Consider the following 18,441-nt stretch of genomic DNA (forward strand, 5'->3'; position numbering starts at 1 on the left):
TGGTTCCATTTGCTTGATTATTTCCCGTGTTATAAAGAAATTTGTGTTTCATTTGTATGGAAGCCCCCCCTTCTAGAGGGGGAGGGGTCTCAAACAACCGTAGAAAAAAATCCTATCTCTAGAAACTCCCACATGCCAAATTTGGTTTTATTTGCTTGATTAATAGTCAAGTTAAGAGGAAATTTTGGTTTTATTTGTACGGGAGCCCCCCCTCTTAGAGGAAGGAGAGTTCTCAATCTACCATAGAAAAAATTCTTGCCTCCGAAAACCTTCACATGCCAAACTTAGTTCCATTTGCTTGATTAGTTCCCGAGTTAAAAAGAAATTTGGGTCCCATTTGTATGGGAGCCCCCCCTTCTAGAGGGGGAGGGGTCTCAAACCATGCTAACAACATTCCTCACATCAAACGCAATGTGTATGCCAAGTTTCATCAAAATCCATCGAGCGGTTTACGAGTCTATACCGGACACACGAACAGCATTTCATTTTTATATATATAGAAGATAGATAGAAGATAGATGCACAGTGGTCCAGAAACGAAAACTAAGTGGAAATTTACTTTTGCGGCTAAGCGGTTCATAATAGCTCCCTGCAATGTTCAGCAAATTTCTTCAACTCTAAAAGGCAATTAATGTGAAACCAACGACTAAGTTGTAAACACATAATACATAATAACTTTTTATTGACAAGAGATAGAAGGATAATTTTTTCGACAAAGTTGTAGCAAAAGGTTATATAAGTAACTTTAATAAGTTTAATTTTTTCCGTTTGTCCCTTTTTGAGATATTTTATTCTGAAAAAGACTAAAAAACACAGGAAAAACGTTAGAACGAGTTCTACGTATAAGTTTTCAACATACAATGCTCTACAAAAACTTGTCTTTTGATAAGAGAAACAACTTTGTAAAACATTATGATGCAATAAAACCATTAAATTTGAAGTAATTAGCGAAAAAGTGATTTTTGAGAGGCCTTCATATAAAACGCCCTGTAAGATAGAAACTATAAAAACTACGCCTACTATGTCTTTGGCTAAGTTACTTATATAATCTTTTGCTACGCCAATCGTGGATTAAGATTCACTCCGGATATAGCTTTTCAGCCAATATCTAGGATTGCCCTGTAATAATTCTTCCACTGGTGTTGCATCGATTGAAGATTCGCATTTATTTGTTCCCTATCAGCGTACCGCAATTACGTGTTGAGTTTCAGTTTAGCCGGGGTTGCCACCCGCACCATAACTGTACATCCTCCCACACCATACCACCGCTGAGCAACTGTGGACAAGTTAAAAATTTAGCAAGTAACAACTGAACTGTTATACTAATCTTATTTTAACAATATTAGACTAATATTAGGTAGATAGGTATAGGCATACGCATACATGCAAAAGATCACCGGTAATACAATCGCACCGACCAAATAGTGTATCATCTTAATACTGTACAGAACATCGTGACGAATTTCAATTTTTTGTTCATTACGAAATCACAGCAATATCTCATGCTTTCGTCCATAACCTGCCAGAACTTCCGCAAATGCTTTGATTCGCGAACAGATTGCCATTAAACTATCAGGCATCGCTCCAAATATTCAGACTTAATTAAAATCACATGCGCCATTCCCGAGTGCGCGCGAGCTTGAAAAATGAGGTCCTAATTACGGTCACATAAATGCCTATCCGTACAACGCGCATAGTCTCATTACCGTTCAACTGGCGGAGTGTCCCGTCTATATGACATCAACGCCTCGCTGTGTAGTAACCGTACCCTGTTCCTCATTCCGTTAATTTCCCAACGTTCGGTAGGGTGCGCAATTTCCGACGTCAAAATTCAACATCTCAATTTTCAAAATAAATATCGCGCCTATAACGCAAACATATGGGATACTAACGATGAAATGAAGCGATGATAATTGCTTGAAATAAGATCAAACGAACACGAGAAGAAAATTGAAAATGCCCTGCTTAGCACTGCCATAGAGAACGGTAATTTGGAATATCCCCAAAGTTCTATTCACCCAGCAGGTGAACGATCATCTTTTTGCCATCATTAGAGAACTGAAATTATTCTTTTGTTGTTAATAAAAGGTACAGGTTAGTTTAAATGAGTGAATTTTAACAAGTGATAAAAAATATTGAAGCCAGGTTTAACTAAATCAAGAATTTCTTTGAAGAAATATTCTGAAAATTATTCACTAAAATCTCGAAAAATCACGACACTTTCATAGCCAAGTTTCGATTCGGAAAATATTTTCAAACCCATCAGCCACCATTTAGCATCAAGTGATGATCAGCAGAGAAAATTAGTGCGACGGCATTCGGTCGAGACCCCGTAAACATCCACAACCGAGGCATCCCCGCGCGCTCGAAGAGAAGATCATTTCTTGAGTAGTAATTAGCATGATTTATCGCCTTGCTTTTCTTAAATGATGCGAACGATTTCAAATAGCCACGCCCACAGCCAAATGACACCGGCTAAAGGGCGTTTCTCACTTGTCGCAGAATTTAGAAGACTGAGCGCTCTATCGAAGAATGAACATGGGAAAAGCAGGAAAGATAGTGTGAATGGGAAAAACACAACATGATCTCCTGCGTCAGCCTGAATGCAGATTTCGTTATTTCAATGATGAGATAGGCGGTGCACGAGCTGTTTTATGAAATTCAGATAAAGTTGGTGCGTCAACGGATTAACACGTGCGTCTTTTAGAAGGATAGTGTAAATTAATATTAATACTTGACTGAACTAGTACTAAAATGGATATAACGAATAATGTCAACAGTGCAGGCAGCAAAAAAGTGAAAAATAATTTTAGCATAGAACATTTATTGGCAAAACCGGAAAAGCAGAAATTTGAAGAAGCTCAATGTGATAGTGAAACGAACGTTGGTGCTCTGCAAACGGAATATCACTCTAAACAAGATCAATACGAAAAATCAAACAGTGAATATCTAACGGGAAATGCCACTTCACCAGATTCTAGCTGTAATGATGAACTTATGGATAACTGCAGCGAGTCAGCATCGGAAGAAAGTGCCAGCGGTAATGATTGTTATGTCAACGGCAATTTTTTTAATAATAAAATAAAGCTTCTCGACAGAGGGCTGGGAGAACCCTCTAACATTTAGCCTTCATCCAAAGTATCACACACACTTTGCACAATTTTTCACAAACATTCCCTATGGGTGGCAGTGAAAAAATATCCAAAATGGGAAAAAGTCAATTGTGAAATGATTGTATAATGAGGAGGGGTTAGCACGATAATTTGCTCCAAGTTATAAGTGTAACTGCCGAATAAAAGGGATTATGTTCTAAAATATTTTCATTGCTTCTAAGCGGACGACGCTTTTTTATTGAAGCACTTCGCAATACTCTTCAAACTATGATTCGAACATACGCAATGACTGGCTTGCTCTACAGATTTGGTGTCTTTGAAGTCTTCCGGAAGACGTCATTCATCTAAATTACACAATAACGGTCAACTACAAAATTGTCAAGTTATATACCAATTACTTTTATTAAAAAAGCAAAATTGCAAGGAACATCTTTGTGATTACGTATCTTACTTTTTCATCATTGTTACTAAACACATTAGTTAGAAACATCTGCATGTTGATGGTGGCAAGTTATATACTGGGTTTCAATTCTGATGAATCCTAGTATGATTTCTTTTAACATTGGTTTCAAGCTTCAGCATTATCAGTACAGTAAATAGTAAGCAGAGAAGCGATGAACTATGTTCTGAATTTTGTTGTTCTTTAGCAGGTTTACCGAAATTCCAGCGTATGAATTAAAAAACTGGCTAGAATCGACTAGAACAGCGTATGAAAATCAAAATTGCGAGATGAAAAATCAAGATTCTCAGAAGAGGAGAATTCTTAGAACAAAGGAAAATGATATAAAAAACCTGGTAATTGCCTACTGGGACACGATATAACGATACGTCAAAAGCCCCCCTTAGGGGAGATTTGGGCCATCCCCCCTAGAAAAATCGATTCAGTTTTTTAAATCGAATCTCACACTAACGCAGCCAATTCTTGAAAGCATCCTGGAAAATGACGATTACTTGAAGCAATCATTCATCATGTCAACGGTCAGCAGCACCCTAGCATGCGTTTGGTCAGACTGGCCCCCGCCTAGGTTGCTCGCTCTTGGGGGCGTCAAAAAGGGCCTGCATATCAGTAAAGCATTAGCAATAACACAGGCTATTTTTCAGCCCACGTTGTCAGTTGATTTGCATGCAGCAGCTCTAGCGAAAACAGTCAAATAATTACGCTCGATGCTTTGTTCGTACTACCAGCTCCACACCACCGGAGCGAACACGTTAAACATGGTGAAGCTCTTCATATCCAGTGAATAGAGCCAATTTGGGATTTACAACATCCTGTTTCGCGAGAAAGGTGAAAGCGTTGAACGAAAGCCTGGTCTTGGCCGCCTGACAGTGCTGCGCGACCGTAAAGTGCAGCAAAAGCTAAAGTTCAAGACAGAGAGCAAGATAGTCTCATCGTTCCGCGCGTTGCACTGGGAGGTCGGAGCCACCGACTAAACGGTGAAGAAGTACTTCGCCAAAATAGACATGCTCATGCGGATGCGGCAGTCGAGGCTGGCTGTATCTGAGTAGCAGGCAATCGCTCAGAGAACAGTCGGACTTGGCCTTGGTCTATCATGACAAGAAATCACTTGGGGAGATGAACCGGACGGGAATAAGCAATTAGGGTAGTTTGCCAATTGTTGCTCACCACCCAATTGTTGCCCACTTCTCGGTTTTTGAATAATATCTAACAATATCTATATTATCGCAGCACTACAAACAATCAAAACACAAATATATGTCATTACCTTCAAATATGTGCAAACATGATTGTTAGGAAACAAATATTTGGAATAGAAAAATTACCTCATAAAATCCAACTCTTAGTAAAGCCAAAATACGTCGAAAGCTTACAGTTTGCATTAAGAAATCACTCATCGAATTTAAGCTTTTAGATCTGAACGAAAAGCAAATTTTCCCCGTATTACTTTCTATACTTTTCAATATATCCGCATTCATAATATTTGATTAAATAAATAACCATATGTTCCTATTTTTGTGTTCTAATACGTAGTGGTTAATAATTGGGAAAAAATTAAGATTTTGTCCATTTCTTGCACATTATTCGCAAATGCCCCTAAGCTAGGTCCTACTTTACCATTTTTACTTGATTCAACTTTTATTCAAATTTTACCACTATTTGGACGTCTGATTAAAACAATACCAATAATTGTCTATTTCTCTGGAGACTAAATCCGCGAAAGCCTAATGATATTACCGGCGTGCAAAAATTTTCGTGAATAGGAAATTATATCCGTATCCCTAATCCACAGTTGATTAGCGGAACAATGTGTGCGGAAGTTTGCAATGAGAAATTCCTAAGAAACGAAAATTATAACGCAAAACAATAAATGGTTCTGCCTCTATTAAAGGAAGAGGAGAAAGTTATCTTGTTGCTAAAAGAACTTAAAATTCGAGGATTCCCTTATACGCTCGAATGTATAAAAATTGAAAAAACAAAATCTCAACCAAAAACCTAAAACTACATTTAAATTTGAAAAAGGAAAGATACTGGGAAACAAAATTATATTAATTAATTTTAATTATTTAATAATATTCAATGCAATAATTTTTCCCAGTAAACAATTTGGTTTGTATATTTCGGTTGCAACTGAGAGATACGAAATCATATCCGCACGAAAAAGTTATATTTCACACCACATAAGAACATATAAGTACCAAAGTGGAGGCAATATACGTGCAAAAATTTTGATAATTCTGTCTAGCATTCTATACAACAATTTTTGGAACACGCAACTTAATAATCCTCAATATACGATTAAGATATAACTAAATGTTACAGTCATCTATACTGCTCTACAATTCATAGCAATAAGTTGTATATGACGACACGCACGACCGCAAAACAACTTATTGTACACTTCGCCTTGACATACTCTAATCATTATGCAATTCCAATGTAAAATTGACATGCATACGACTTAATGTGCACTTTCTATTACGATCTTGTGTTATCTGGGTTGTACCTACTCTAGTAAACCGTTGTTCGGTGATAATTGAAATCAAATAGGTGACAAAATGGTAACGGTACGGTACTTATAATTGATAAATCTGTTTTTAAAGAGTTCTTCCTTATATGTCAATTTTCTGTGCTTGGTATTTCTCCTAATTTCCTAAAGAAATCCTAAATCCTAAAGAAATCTCACATAGCCTTACTGTTTAGTTAGGAAGAAGTTTATTCAGGAAATGGAACATTCCATTTCAACCAAAATAATTTTCATTTAAATTTAATTTAAATTATAATTTAAATTTCATCTTTTTTTTCATTTAAAAATTATTTTGGTTGAAATGGAATGTTCTTCAACTGACAAAAAATTAAATTGAAATAATAGAAGACAAATGTTAGAATTTTGGCCTCCCAGTTGGCTCGTACGTACCTCAGTTGCATGTTGAATCTCGGCTGGATGAGGCTGTTAGAGCCCAGGGTCTTTTCGAGACGCGACGAGGGTGCTACAGACAGCTTTTCCTGAATGATTTTTAACATCGCTCTTAAGGTGATCCGACGAACAGGATATCGAAACGAGAGGCCTGATTTTCAGGAAAGGTAGCAACCTCCTTGGCTACGCATGTCAGTTAGATATTAAAGACAGAAAATTTACCACGGGAAGGCTAGTTGCGCTAGATTTAAAGCGAAGGCTTGAAGGATTGGGATTGATATAAACGTGTTGAAGACCAAATACATGAATGATATAGGTTCTAATGAGACGAACGTGCCTTTTTCACAGACGGTAATCTTTGACGGCGACAAACAAGAGGTAGTAGTTGAGTTCGTGCTTCGTGCATGTGGGATCGCTGACAGCCGCGGACAACAACACAAATTAGGAGATCCTGCGGTATATTCAAGCAGAGCATCGAGCCTACCCTTACTAACACTCCAGGAATCCTGCTTTTAGAATATAGAGGACTAGCTGACCCGACAAACTTCGTATTGCCACAAATTAACCTGTGTTGTACATAAATCATGAATCTCGGATGATCTTTATCACTTCTCGAGTTTTGCAAGTCCCCCAGTGGGCGGCGCTTCCGACGGCGGGTCACCGGCAACACTCGCGACCGGCTCGTCCTGAATGATCTAGTGTTACTATAGATAGTTTTTATGGTCTTGTTATTGATTAATGTTTTATGGAAGAGTCTCGAATTTCTCGAGTTGGATTAGTTTTTGAGTTTCGCCAAAATTTCTGTTTTATTTGTATGAGAGTCCATATCCCCCTACCACAGGGGTGAGAGGTCTCTAACTATCATAAAATAAATTCAAGACTCAAAAATCTCCTACATGCTAAATTTGGTTCCATTTGCTTGATTAGTACTCAAATTATAAGGAAATTTGTATTTCATTTGTATGGGAGCCCACCCTCTTAAAAGGGAAAGGGGTCGTAATACACCACAGAAAAAAAATTCTGCCATTTAAAACTCTCACATGCCAAATTTGGTTCCATTTACTTGATTAGTTCTAAAGTTATGAGCAAATTTGTATTTCGTTTGAATGGGAGCCCCCCCCCCTCCTAAAAAGGTAAGAAGTCCTAATTCATCATGGGAAAAATGGTTGCCTCCAAAAACACCCACATGCCAAATGTTGTTCTATTTGCTTGATTAGTTCTCGAGTTAGGAGGAAATTTGTATTTCATTTGTACAGGAGCCCTCCCTCTTAGAGTGGGGAGGGGTCCTAATTCACCGTAGAAAATTTTTTTGCCCTCGAAAACCTTCACATGCCAAAGTTGGTTCCATTTGCTTGATTAGTTCTCGAGTTATGGGGAAATTTGTATTTCATTTGTATTGGAGCCCCCCCTCCTAATGTGGGAAGAGGTCCTAATTCATCACAGAAAAAATTCTTGCCTCCAAAAACACCTACATGCCAAATTTGGTTCCATTTGCTGGATTAGTTCTCGAGTTATGAGGAAATTTGTATCTCGTTTGTACAGGACCCCCCCTCCTAAAGTGGGGAGGGGTCCCAATTCATCATTGAAAAAAAAATTGTCTCCAAAAACACACACATGCCAAATTTGGTTCAATTCGCTTGATTAGTTCTCGAGTTATGAGGAAATTGGTATTTCATTTGTACAGGAGCCCCTCCTCTTAAAGTGGGGAGGGGTCCTAATTCACCATAGAAAATTTTCTTGCTCTCGAAAACCTTCACATGCCAAATTTGGTTGCATTTGCTTGATTAGTTCTCGAGTTATGAGGAAATTTGTATGGAAGTCCCCCCTCTTAAAGGGGAGAGGAGTTATAATTCCTCTTATAAAGAGGGGAGGGGTCTCAATTCACCATAGAATAAATTCTTGTCACCAAAAAAAACACCCATATGCCAAATGTTGTTCTATTTGCTTGATTAGTTCTCGAGTTAGGAGGAAATTTGTATTTCATTTGTACAGGAGCCCCCCCTCTTAGAGTGGGGAGGGGTCCTAATTCACCGTAGAAAATTTTCTTGCCCTCGAAAACCTTCACATGCCAAAGTTGGTTCCATTTGCTTGATTAGTTCTCGAGTTATGAGGAAATTTGTATGGCAGCCCCTCCTCTTAAAGGAGAGAGGAGTTACAATTCCTCTTATAAAGAGGGAGGGGTCTCAATTTACCATAGAATAAATTCTTGTCACCGAAAACACCCACATGCCAAATTTGGTTCTATTTGCTTGATTAGTTCTCGAGTTATGAGGAAATTTGTATTTCATTTGTATAGGAGCCCCCCCTCCTAAAGTGGGGAGAGGTTCTTATTCATCATAGAAAACATTCTTGCCTCCAAAAACACCTACATGCCAAATTTGGTTCCATTTGCTGGATTAGCTCTCGAGTTATAAGGAAATTTGTATTTCGTTTGTATAGGAGCCCCCCCCCCTCTTAAAGTGGGGAGGGGTCCCAATTCATCATAGAAAAAAATTTTGTCTTCAAAAACACACACATGCCAAATTTGGTTCCATTTGCTTGATTAGTTCTCGAGTTATGAGGAAATTGGTATTTCATTTGTACAGGAGCCCCCCCTCTTAAAGTGAGGAGGGGTCCTAATTCAACATAGAAAATTTTCTTGCCCTCGAAAACCTTCACATGCCAAATTTGGTTCCATTTGCTTGATTAGTTCTCGAGTTATGAGGAAATTGGTATGGAAACCCCCCCTCTTAAAGGAGAGAGGAGTTATAATTCCCCTTATAAAGAGGGGAGGGGTCTCAAATTACCCTAGAATAAATTCTTGTCACCGAAAACACCCACATGCCAAATTTGTTTCTATTTGCTTAATTAGTTCTCGAATTATGCAGAAATTTGTGTTTCATTTGTATGGGAGCCCCCCCTCTTAGTGGGGGGAGGGGTCTCTAACCATCACTAAAACCTTTCCTGGCCCTAAAAACCTCTACATGCAAATTTTCACGCCGATTGGTTCAGTAGTTTTTGATTCTATAAGGAACACAAAACAGACAGACAGACAGACAGACAGACAGACAGACAGACAGACAGAAATCCTTCTTTATAGGTATAGATTCTTATTTCATAGTGCAGGCGATTCCTTTACCGAATTATAGGTATCCCGTGGATTCAACTCTTGGATTCTCATATATGAATCCTGGTTCTATAAACGAGACATTCAGTGCGAATCCTCTACACAATTCCTTCACACGATTCCAGCGCTAGAAATCCTAGAGAATCTGTGCGCATCTTTTTGGTTCGTCCGAGTACTTTACCCTTCGCAAAACGCTGCGATTAACATGCGAACCTGACAATGTACAAACCCCCAATTAGATCTACAGACCGTGCTCACGGAGGACTTACGCGCCTTTGCGAACGACATTTAGCGGCGTACAAGCATGAATCAATCGTACAGGCGCGAGATGGCCTAAAGGCCTAGAGCGACATTTATTCAGTAAAAAACTGCGACTTTAGAGACGCTGGGAAATGGGCGACGAATAATCCAAGATCGAGTTGTATGGAGCTTAAAACAGCACGAACCATCCCGGTTCTAAGCTGCTGACGACGCCGACCAGGATTGTACAACCAGCCTCGAACATTTTCCTGTGCTCTAACCAGCTGGTTGTGAAATTTTAAGCTTGAAAGTGTGGAAACAATTTTCTTCTGAGGGGGAGGGGGTTTGAACCTCCAAATATACTAAATATACGTAAATATACTAAAATTAAATTAAAATTATAGCTAAAACTACTTTATTGCCGCGTATTTAAAAGAAGCTGTTTTTCAGCGTTTTGGCAGTCACCATAGAGTATTTTCTATCTATTACTACCCGGAACCCTTCTGGTTTGAAATAAAACAATAGACTTAAAATGATGTTAAAATATGTGTAATTTCAATTTAGGTATTTAAAAGTTCAGTAAAACCAGTAAAATGGTCAAATTTCTTAAAAATTTAAATCCCTTTTGTGATCTTGAGTAGACATAGTATTGATTTTAGAGTAGACCTAGTTTTGCGCTTCGAGACATCACTGACGGTAGCTATCATTGCCTACCACTAACGAACACGTCGTTGAATATTCATTGAAACTGCTTGTTGTCACTTGTATCTCCGTTTATAATTAATCTATAAGCACTGGTATATTGAAAGTAAACTTAATTTATAGCCCAAATAAAAACTTATATTAATAAAACTAACTATTACTCTTCCTTTTTCGTAGTTGCTTCGTAGTGTTTGTACATTGTATCCTCTAGTTTTGAAACTAAAAAGTCTTCCTAACTAGTTAGCATAACATATGTTATTTTATGCTTAAAATTATGTAAACTTAATTTATTCTCTGTATTGTACAAAAAATTTTAACCATTATTGATTGAAAGCTAAGATGGATTAAAAGATAAGAAGGATACAAATTGCCTTCTGTAAAAAGAGCTATTTTTGCGTCATTCGCATTTAGCAGAAAAGCAGTTACAATTCACTTTTTCAATTGGATTTTACGTATTTGTTTTAGCACGAAGCACTTTTGGTAATCTGGCAATGGCAGAGTAAAATTTTCCCAATTTGGTCGCCCTGTGTAAAAACATCCCAAATTATGCTAAACGAGGCAATTCTTGTATCATTAAAAGTAATGCGCAGAAGAATGAAAGAAGTTATTTGAAATATTAACTCTCTACGGGGTCAACGGGCAAAATCGTAAAAATGGTTGGAATCAAACAAATTTTTTCATGAACGAATAACGTCCTGTATTTTCCATATAAATACAGCAATAAATTAGGTTAAGTTTTGACAAAACTCGGATAAGAAATAGTTTAAACACGTTAAACAAGCATATAATGATATGGTGCAAAAATATAAAATTTGGATCAGTATTTGGACCGTTTTCGAACTGGATATGCCTAAAGAAATAATATTGTGTTTGATAATTTTCTAAATAGTTTAGTTAAAATAATTGTGAGGCTCAGAATAAAGTAAAATTATACTCCGCCTATAAGTAAGTAGGTTGACTTCACGTCACCTTTTAGTTGATTGATGGATAGATTAAAAATCAGGTTAGTAAAATATTCAAAACTACGTTGTACTACGACATTCGTGGTCGTATCTTATACACAACCCCACTAATTCTTTTCTTGGGGATTCTAAAATTTTCTTTAAGCACCCTTCTGACTTGTGACAAAATTAATACCTCCCTCTCCACCTAAATTGAGTGACCCTGAGATCTAATATATTTATTTTTGAAACTTCCTATTCTTCCTACTTTCTATCTGGTATAGTTCTTCATCGATTATAGTTTAGAATTATAACCTAGTTTCTAACCTAACCTATAGACCTAGTAAAATTACCAAGTCTTATTTTATCAAGCAACATTTACAGTTTGATTTCGAATTTGACAACAAATGCGTGTCGGCCATGTTGCCAAAATCGAAACCGTGGCAAAATCATCTAGACCATTTTTGAACTGAAAAAATTGAATAATTAGGGTATGTTACTACATCGTCGTAATTGCCTATTCCCATCCTACCCAACACAAATTATTAAAAATATCTGCATTTTTATGACACACAATGCAAAACTAGTTATCCCCTAATATTTTAGTTAGTTGTCTATCATACGCAATCAATCAAAGTGAGCTGAGATCCATTTAAATGCTTTTTATCATTAAAGAAGTCCTACCAGCCAAATTTCCTACGTGTTTCGTGCTAGGAAGAAAACAATGTCGACTAATTGTTTTAATTTCCGTCATTCATAAATGAAAATAACTAACGCAAGGCATTGTCGTTATTCTACAGCCAGGAAAACTTGCCTGACCTGCAGAAATTTTGTAGAATAACATTTGTCATGCCGTCCTACACAAATACATGCGCGTTAGCTTCGTAAACATTGTTGTGATTTTTAGTTCGGACGATGAAAAATTTTGATGGACGAATTTTAAAACGGTACGACGAATTTTAGCAATAAAGTCAGTTGCGTAATTTCAATAATATGCTTTAATAGTCGCTTTTCAGTGATTTCAAAGTTCACGGATCGGAAGGTAAGTGTGTTTTAGTCAAATCAGTACAAGAACTTTTGGAGTATTCACTAAATCCATCCAGCAAATGATGAAAATTAGAATGGCTTTCCTTATTACGACGGGAATTAGAAAAAGACCCTACCGCTAATCAACGAATTTTTCACGATTCAACGGTTTTATGTTCAAAAAGTTCGACAGGAGCTGTCGCAAACCTTTTGAAACTTTGCAGTAAGACGTAGTCTTACATCAGTAAAAATTTTACCTTTCGAAATATTCCAAACAAAAACTCAACGCTGTGTACTTGATAAACTACGTATAATACAAGTTATATTACGTATTTTTTAATGAATGGTTTAAATTTTTGAAACTAATAGACCAGACTAGATTATGACCTGGAAATCGTTTCAACCGTATCTGAACAATAGGTAATAATAAATTTCCAATACACAAATGAAACACACAGATACCTACAGTCAACCAAAAAAGTATTCGGACAGCAGCGCATAAATTTTTCTTTTAGTAATTTTGCGCAGTATTTTTACAAAGAATGGAACCACATATTTTTTAAAACAATGTTTAACTAAAGCATATTTAGATGCACAACAAAAATTCGGGGAAAAGCTTTCCGTTTTGAAGATAGAGTACATATAGTTTGAATTGGCTAAAAATGCAGCCAAAAAAGTATTCGGACAGTTAACTATTAGTTGAAACAAATGTCCTTTCTCGCTCAACTGCTACCTTGTAGGACCATTTACATCCTTGATGACCTGTTTTAATCTGTTTGGGATAAAATTAACAATTTTTCAAATATCCTTCTGTGAATTGCCGGCCATTTTTTTACAAGAGCTCGGTTTAAGTCATTTTGATAAGAAATCGAATGATTTCTCATTATAGAAATGAAATTATCTAAAAAGATGTTCAAAAGGGATCAAATCTAGACTGAATACTGATGTTTCGATAGCGCTAGAACAATTGTATGGTGCCTACCACTTACAATTATCGACAGTATGTTTAGATTCAACATCCCGGTACAATATATATATATATATGTACCACACAATTACAATTTTGCTTTAATTTCACCTAAAATTGTTCAGATAATTGAGTTTACACTTAGTTCTATCCAAAAATATATATCTTTGCTACCTCGGAGCTTTCCATGCACCCCAGCAAGGTATGACACCAACAACCCTTATGCAGGAATAACTAAAAGAGAAGGATTACAAGAGGAAAATCACTCGTCAGCAAGTAAACAAGCAATGCGGTTAGTGTCATACCTTGCAGGGGCGCATGGAAAGCTCCGAGGTAGCAAAGATATATATTTTTGGATAGAACTAAGTATAAGCTTAATTATCTGAACAATTTTAGGCAAAATTAAAGCAAAATTGTAATTGTGTAGTACATACATATTTGTTATACTTTTTTAAAGTACTGGTAATATAGAAAAAAGCTGGTACTTTCCAACAAATAGTAACATCTCCACATATTATTTATAAATGACGAGTAAATTAAGCAGGAGTGTGAGTGGTGGTCTTAAAAGTCACTAAATAGGTCTACTCAAGATCAATTACCCTACGTGTATCTCAGAATCTAGTAGACCGATTTGGCTGAATTTTTTTTTCAAGATGTAAAAATGAATTATCTAAATTGTTACATAGCCGTTTTTTGATATCTCAATTTTTCAAATTTTAATGAGCTGCCAATTGGCGATTTTTGATGAAAATCTTTCTTTTGGAAAAACGGGCGCCATTTTGGTAATTTTTCGAATTTCCGCTACGTAACAATTTAATTATTGACCTAATGCTTCAAAATCATCCTCGAAATCCATTCTACGATACTCTATTGGTTCCCGGCACGTACCGCCAGCAAGGAACTATTTTCAAAGGGGATTCACGCGCCCGCCTGCCACCAGCATGATAATCACTATTCTGGTATCCAAAAGATACAAAATATATCTTCAAATATACCTTAACTAGTAACCAAAATACTCCAACACTTGTCTATAATTCTAGCATCTTGGGGCGAACCAACCAACCTTCTGTAGACGGCCATCGCTTTTGGAGCTCCAGAGCCGCATATGAACTTTGCTTTGAATTGAAAATATGCTAAGTGTGTTCAGAACAGATTTCCTGACGTTTTGATAATAACATCACAACATTCTGACTGTGCATTCAAAAGTTATCATCTGTCAAAAACAAAAATTCCGAAAATAATCAAAGCGCGAATATTCCCGTTTTTATTTTTGAAGAAAAAGAACATCTGGAACAAAATGATTGACCTAAAAAATTTTCTATGAGTAAATTTTATGCTTCATTTCAATTTTGGAATATATTTGAATTGAATAAATATCTGGGTAGAGCGATAGACATGAAAAACGAAAAAGAGAAATTGGACTTTTTCTTACCTGGCGTTGCTCCAGATAATTATTTTTGCATGAAAATCAGAACCTAAGGTTCTTTTGAGTGTCCTTTCATGATAAAATAGTCATTAGCTTGATCGCATCGTTTTTACGATGTTGCCCGTTAGAGGGTTAGGCTAGGAATTTCGGAATTTTCATTTCAAAATATCCGAAAGGCGAAGACAAATAATTATCTTTTCGAAGCGGTTATTAATCTATACCACTTTGTACATCACAACTTAGTACTACGCTGGTGCCCAGCAAATCTAAATCCTTCCCATATTAACTTAAATCCGCTTGCGCTCCCAAGCGTTAGTAGTAAGCGACAACGGCTATCATTAAAATACCAACCAACTATACGATTCTGTTCCGCTCTACTTATTCAGATGCCTCCGTTTAGGTCAACTGACTTTCTGGTCGTGAAGTTTAAAGGCAATTAGAAAACGATCAAATGCTGTTCAAAAATGATTGATTGCTTTTCGACAGAATGAACGGTTTCAGCCGTAGAAACAGAATGCAAAAAAACCCTAAACGACATAATTAGTGCCATGCAAAGCAGTAGTATAAGTATAAATTTAGAATTTTTCTGGACTTATTTTTACTCAGAATCAGCATGATGACAATTTTCAAATGGGACACAAATTGTCTTTAAATTAACAGATTTGCTTTCTCTTTCAGGTACAAGCGATGATCGGAAGAAGCGACCAAGAACAGCTTTCTCTGCTGCTCAAATAAAAGCCCTGGAAACAGAATTTGAACGTGGAAAATATTTATCTGTTGCTAAAAGAACCGCTTTAGCGAAATCACTCCACCTTACTGAAACGCAGATCAAGATTTGGTTTCAAAATCGTCGAACCAAATGGAAACGCAAATACACCGCTGATGTTGAGCAACTGGCATCGCACTACTACTCGCAACTAGGAATCGGAAACTATGCCCGACCGATGGTAGTTGGGGACCGATTATGGCTCTTTAGTCAGAGTCCAAATGGTCCCACTCCAGTGCAATCACTGCTCTTAAATACACCCCCTTCGATAGGCCCAACTCATCCAGCGATGCGACAGTTTCAACCAATTCCCTCTAATCAACCTGGAGTTCCATCGTTTGCCAGTCGTTCAAGCAATGGGTACACCGTAAACTATTTTCAAAAATCCGGAGTACCTACTCAACCAACTAGCTTTCTTAACCGAATACCTGGTTCGTTCAAACCGATAACTATGGAAGAGGATCCCAGGTTCTATAAAACTGCAACGGAAACTATCGACGGTTACTATGGAGCATTCAAATTTGGTCCTTCCGAATTGGTTAACGAAGAGCTTTCTTCAACAAGTGGTTCCGGTATAGCAGACTTAGAAAGAGCTTTCGGAAATCCTAGTAGTCTGCTAGGTGGTCAAAGCTCACGAATAAGTGAAACTCAGCAAAGGGAAATCCTGAATGGCACCATGCATTCTGACGAACACAACAGACTGAAAGATATTTCGATGGATTCATCCAGTGAGATAGATTGTGAGGAAGTTGATGATAAAGATTGACAGTGATTCTATGGATTTCTTCCCGAGTATTTACAAATGTGACGAACAAAGCACAATTACTATAATTTTAAGAAAACATTGAAAACTAAATAGATCACACAGTAACATTTCTATTTCATCACGATCAAACATACTTTCTCGATTTTATTTTGAAAGTGTGCTATAATTGACAACTCTTTCAATTCAACATTCTTAACTTATAAAAGAAATAAAAAATTGTTGAATTTCCAGCGTACCGCGCTGCCAATTAATAACGCAATACTTTGTTGACCGTTATGAAATCGAAATATCGCTGTGTGACTGTATTTTTAATATTTTTAATATTTTTAATGTTCCTCTCATACCAAAGAACACAAAATAAAACGTTCAGGTTGATTTACAGTTTGTGATCTCTTGAAAAAAGAAACAACATAACGTACTTATATTAACGTAAAAAATAAATCACCCATTTACTCTCGCAAATAGATTGATTGAAAAAAAAATAATTTCTTTACAATACGTTTACGGTAAGTAGGAAATCGTTAGTTACTCAGTTTTGAGCTATTATTCCCTTAACACCCGCTACACTAACATCTTCGTCGACAGCACTCTCCTAACGAGTACGCGGTTTGTCGAGGCCGACGGGCTCTATCGGGGCATCCTTACTCATCCGGCATTCTTGCTACATGTTCAACCCGTTGCAGCCTGTCGTGTGTTTTTCTCCTGACTACATTCGCGCAATTTATACATACGATATAGGATCCTACACCTCAAGACCATAAGAGCTCGCCTAAGCCCAGGGGGTGAACGTATATCGAAGCCTCCCTGAGGCATTTCTGCCTGCCGAGACAGCTTACGACAGCCAATAAAACGCAGTAGCGAATTGACTATGGAGTTAAATGTATATAATTATAAACAGTTTTATCTAAAGTATATGTAGCTAAAATGTAGCATGTTGGTACAGAAATTACAAATTCTTTTAGAACTAATTGTCTTTAAATACTATCCCCTGACATAATCCCTCCATTACTGGAGCATCTACCCTAAGTGTTTCATACCTGTTCTTCGGGTATTCCTATTCATCTTCTCTTACCCTTTTATGATGGATTTTACCTTAATTTAATTACCATTCCCATTGAAACCGTCATTGTCTTCACAACAAACATTTGTGTTGAATAACGGCTTATCAAGCGCTTGTTACCCGGTAATTAGCTATGCCATGGTTGAATAAGCTACTAAACAAAAAAACTGTTTGTTGGGTTGCTTCTATCCAGTGTTGCCATCCTTGCCTTATTAGTGGTTTCCAGAGTTAAGTCAAACCCTCTAGTAACGTTTTGATCCATTGCAGGTATGACGCATCCCGAGCGATCCTCGCCATCCTTGTTTGAGTGGTGGTCCCGGTCGCTTACCGTGCGTGCGCTTACCGCATCGCGTAATTCCTAATTTACCTCGTCGGAAACTTAAAAAAAAACAACAATAACAGGTCTGTAACAAAATAGACAGGAGGAACGACAGAGCGAGTGATGTATCGAGGCAAAGTCGAACGAAATAAAAACTCGTTCGAGATACAGAATAGGAGTGTTGGACTTCCATATGGACGAAGCAGTCGCACAGTTTCGCGATACTGACCAGCTATTGCGGCACAAATTACCAAAATTGCGATTCTCCCGCAAGCTAATAAAAGCAATCAATATCCTTAATGGGCACGTTTTGTCATTGCATTTGGATGCTGCCTAGCACCTAGAAGATTTGCAGTTTATAGTGTTTTGTGCAGCTGGCGCGGCTGCCAGAAGCTTAGTATTACGCACAACGCCCAGAGGTGAGATGCCCCAATTGGGGAACGGCGTGACGCGTGAGCCTTAGCGCCAGAAACCTGAGACGAGACGGTTGGAGCAGAGAATCTAAAAAAACGAGTTGCAATTAGAAGACTGCGTATAAAAATGGCGGAAGAACAGCCGCCATTGTGCCGCCATGTAGCTACGATCAGGCAGCCTACTGAGCTTCGTCCACTGGGAGCGCACCAGCTAACGGAGAG

The 18,441-nt window shown here is 37.4% G+C and overlaps 1 protein-coding gene across 1 annotated transcript; it reads left to right on the forward strand.

Annotated features, from left to right (window-relative positions):
- Window positions 1-2,754: 2,754 nt before the first annotated feature.
- Window positions 2,755-16,427, forward strand: LOC128736112 (homeobox protein MSH-D). Its single transcript, XM_053830593.1, has 2 exons — window positions 2,755-3,040; window positions 15,574-16,427. Exons 1-2 carry the CDS (start codon window positions 2,755-2,757, stop codon window positions 16,425-16,427), a joined length of 1,140 nt encoding a protein of 379 aa, XP_053686568.1.
- Window positions 16,428-18,441: the final 2,014 nt, after the last annotated feature.

This window comes from Sabethes cyaneus, chromosome 2, assembly GCF_943734655.1.
Source record: "Sabethes cyaneus chromosome 2, idSabCyanKW18_F2, whole genome shotgun sequence".
NCBI lineage: Eukaryota > Metazoa > Arthropoda > Insecta > Diptera > Culicidae > Sabethes > Sabethes cyaneus.

Bases quoted from the DNA above. Each gene is read 5' to 3' on its own strand.
- LOC128736112 (XM_053830593.1), top strand. From the start codon at position 2,755: ATGGATATAACGAATAATGTCAACAGTGCAGGCAGCAAAAAAGTGAAA. The intron at 3,041-15,573 runs GTAATGATTGTT...TTTCTCTTTCAG, and splicing joins ATCGGAAGAAAGTGCCAGCG to GTACAAGCGATGATCGGAAG.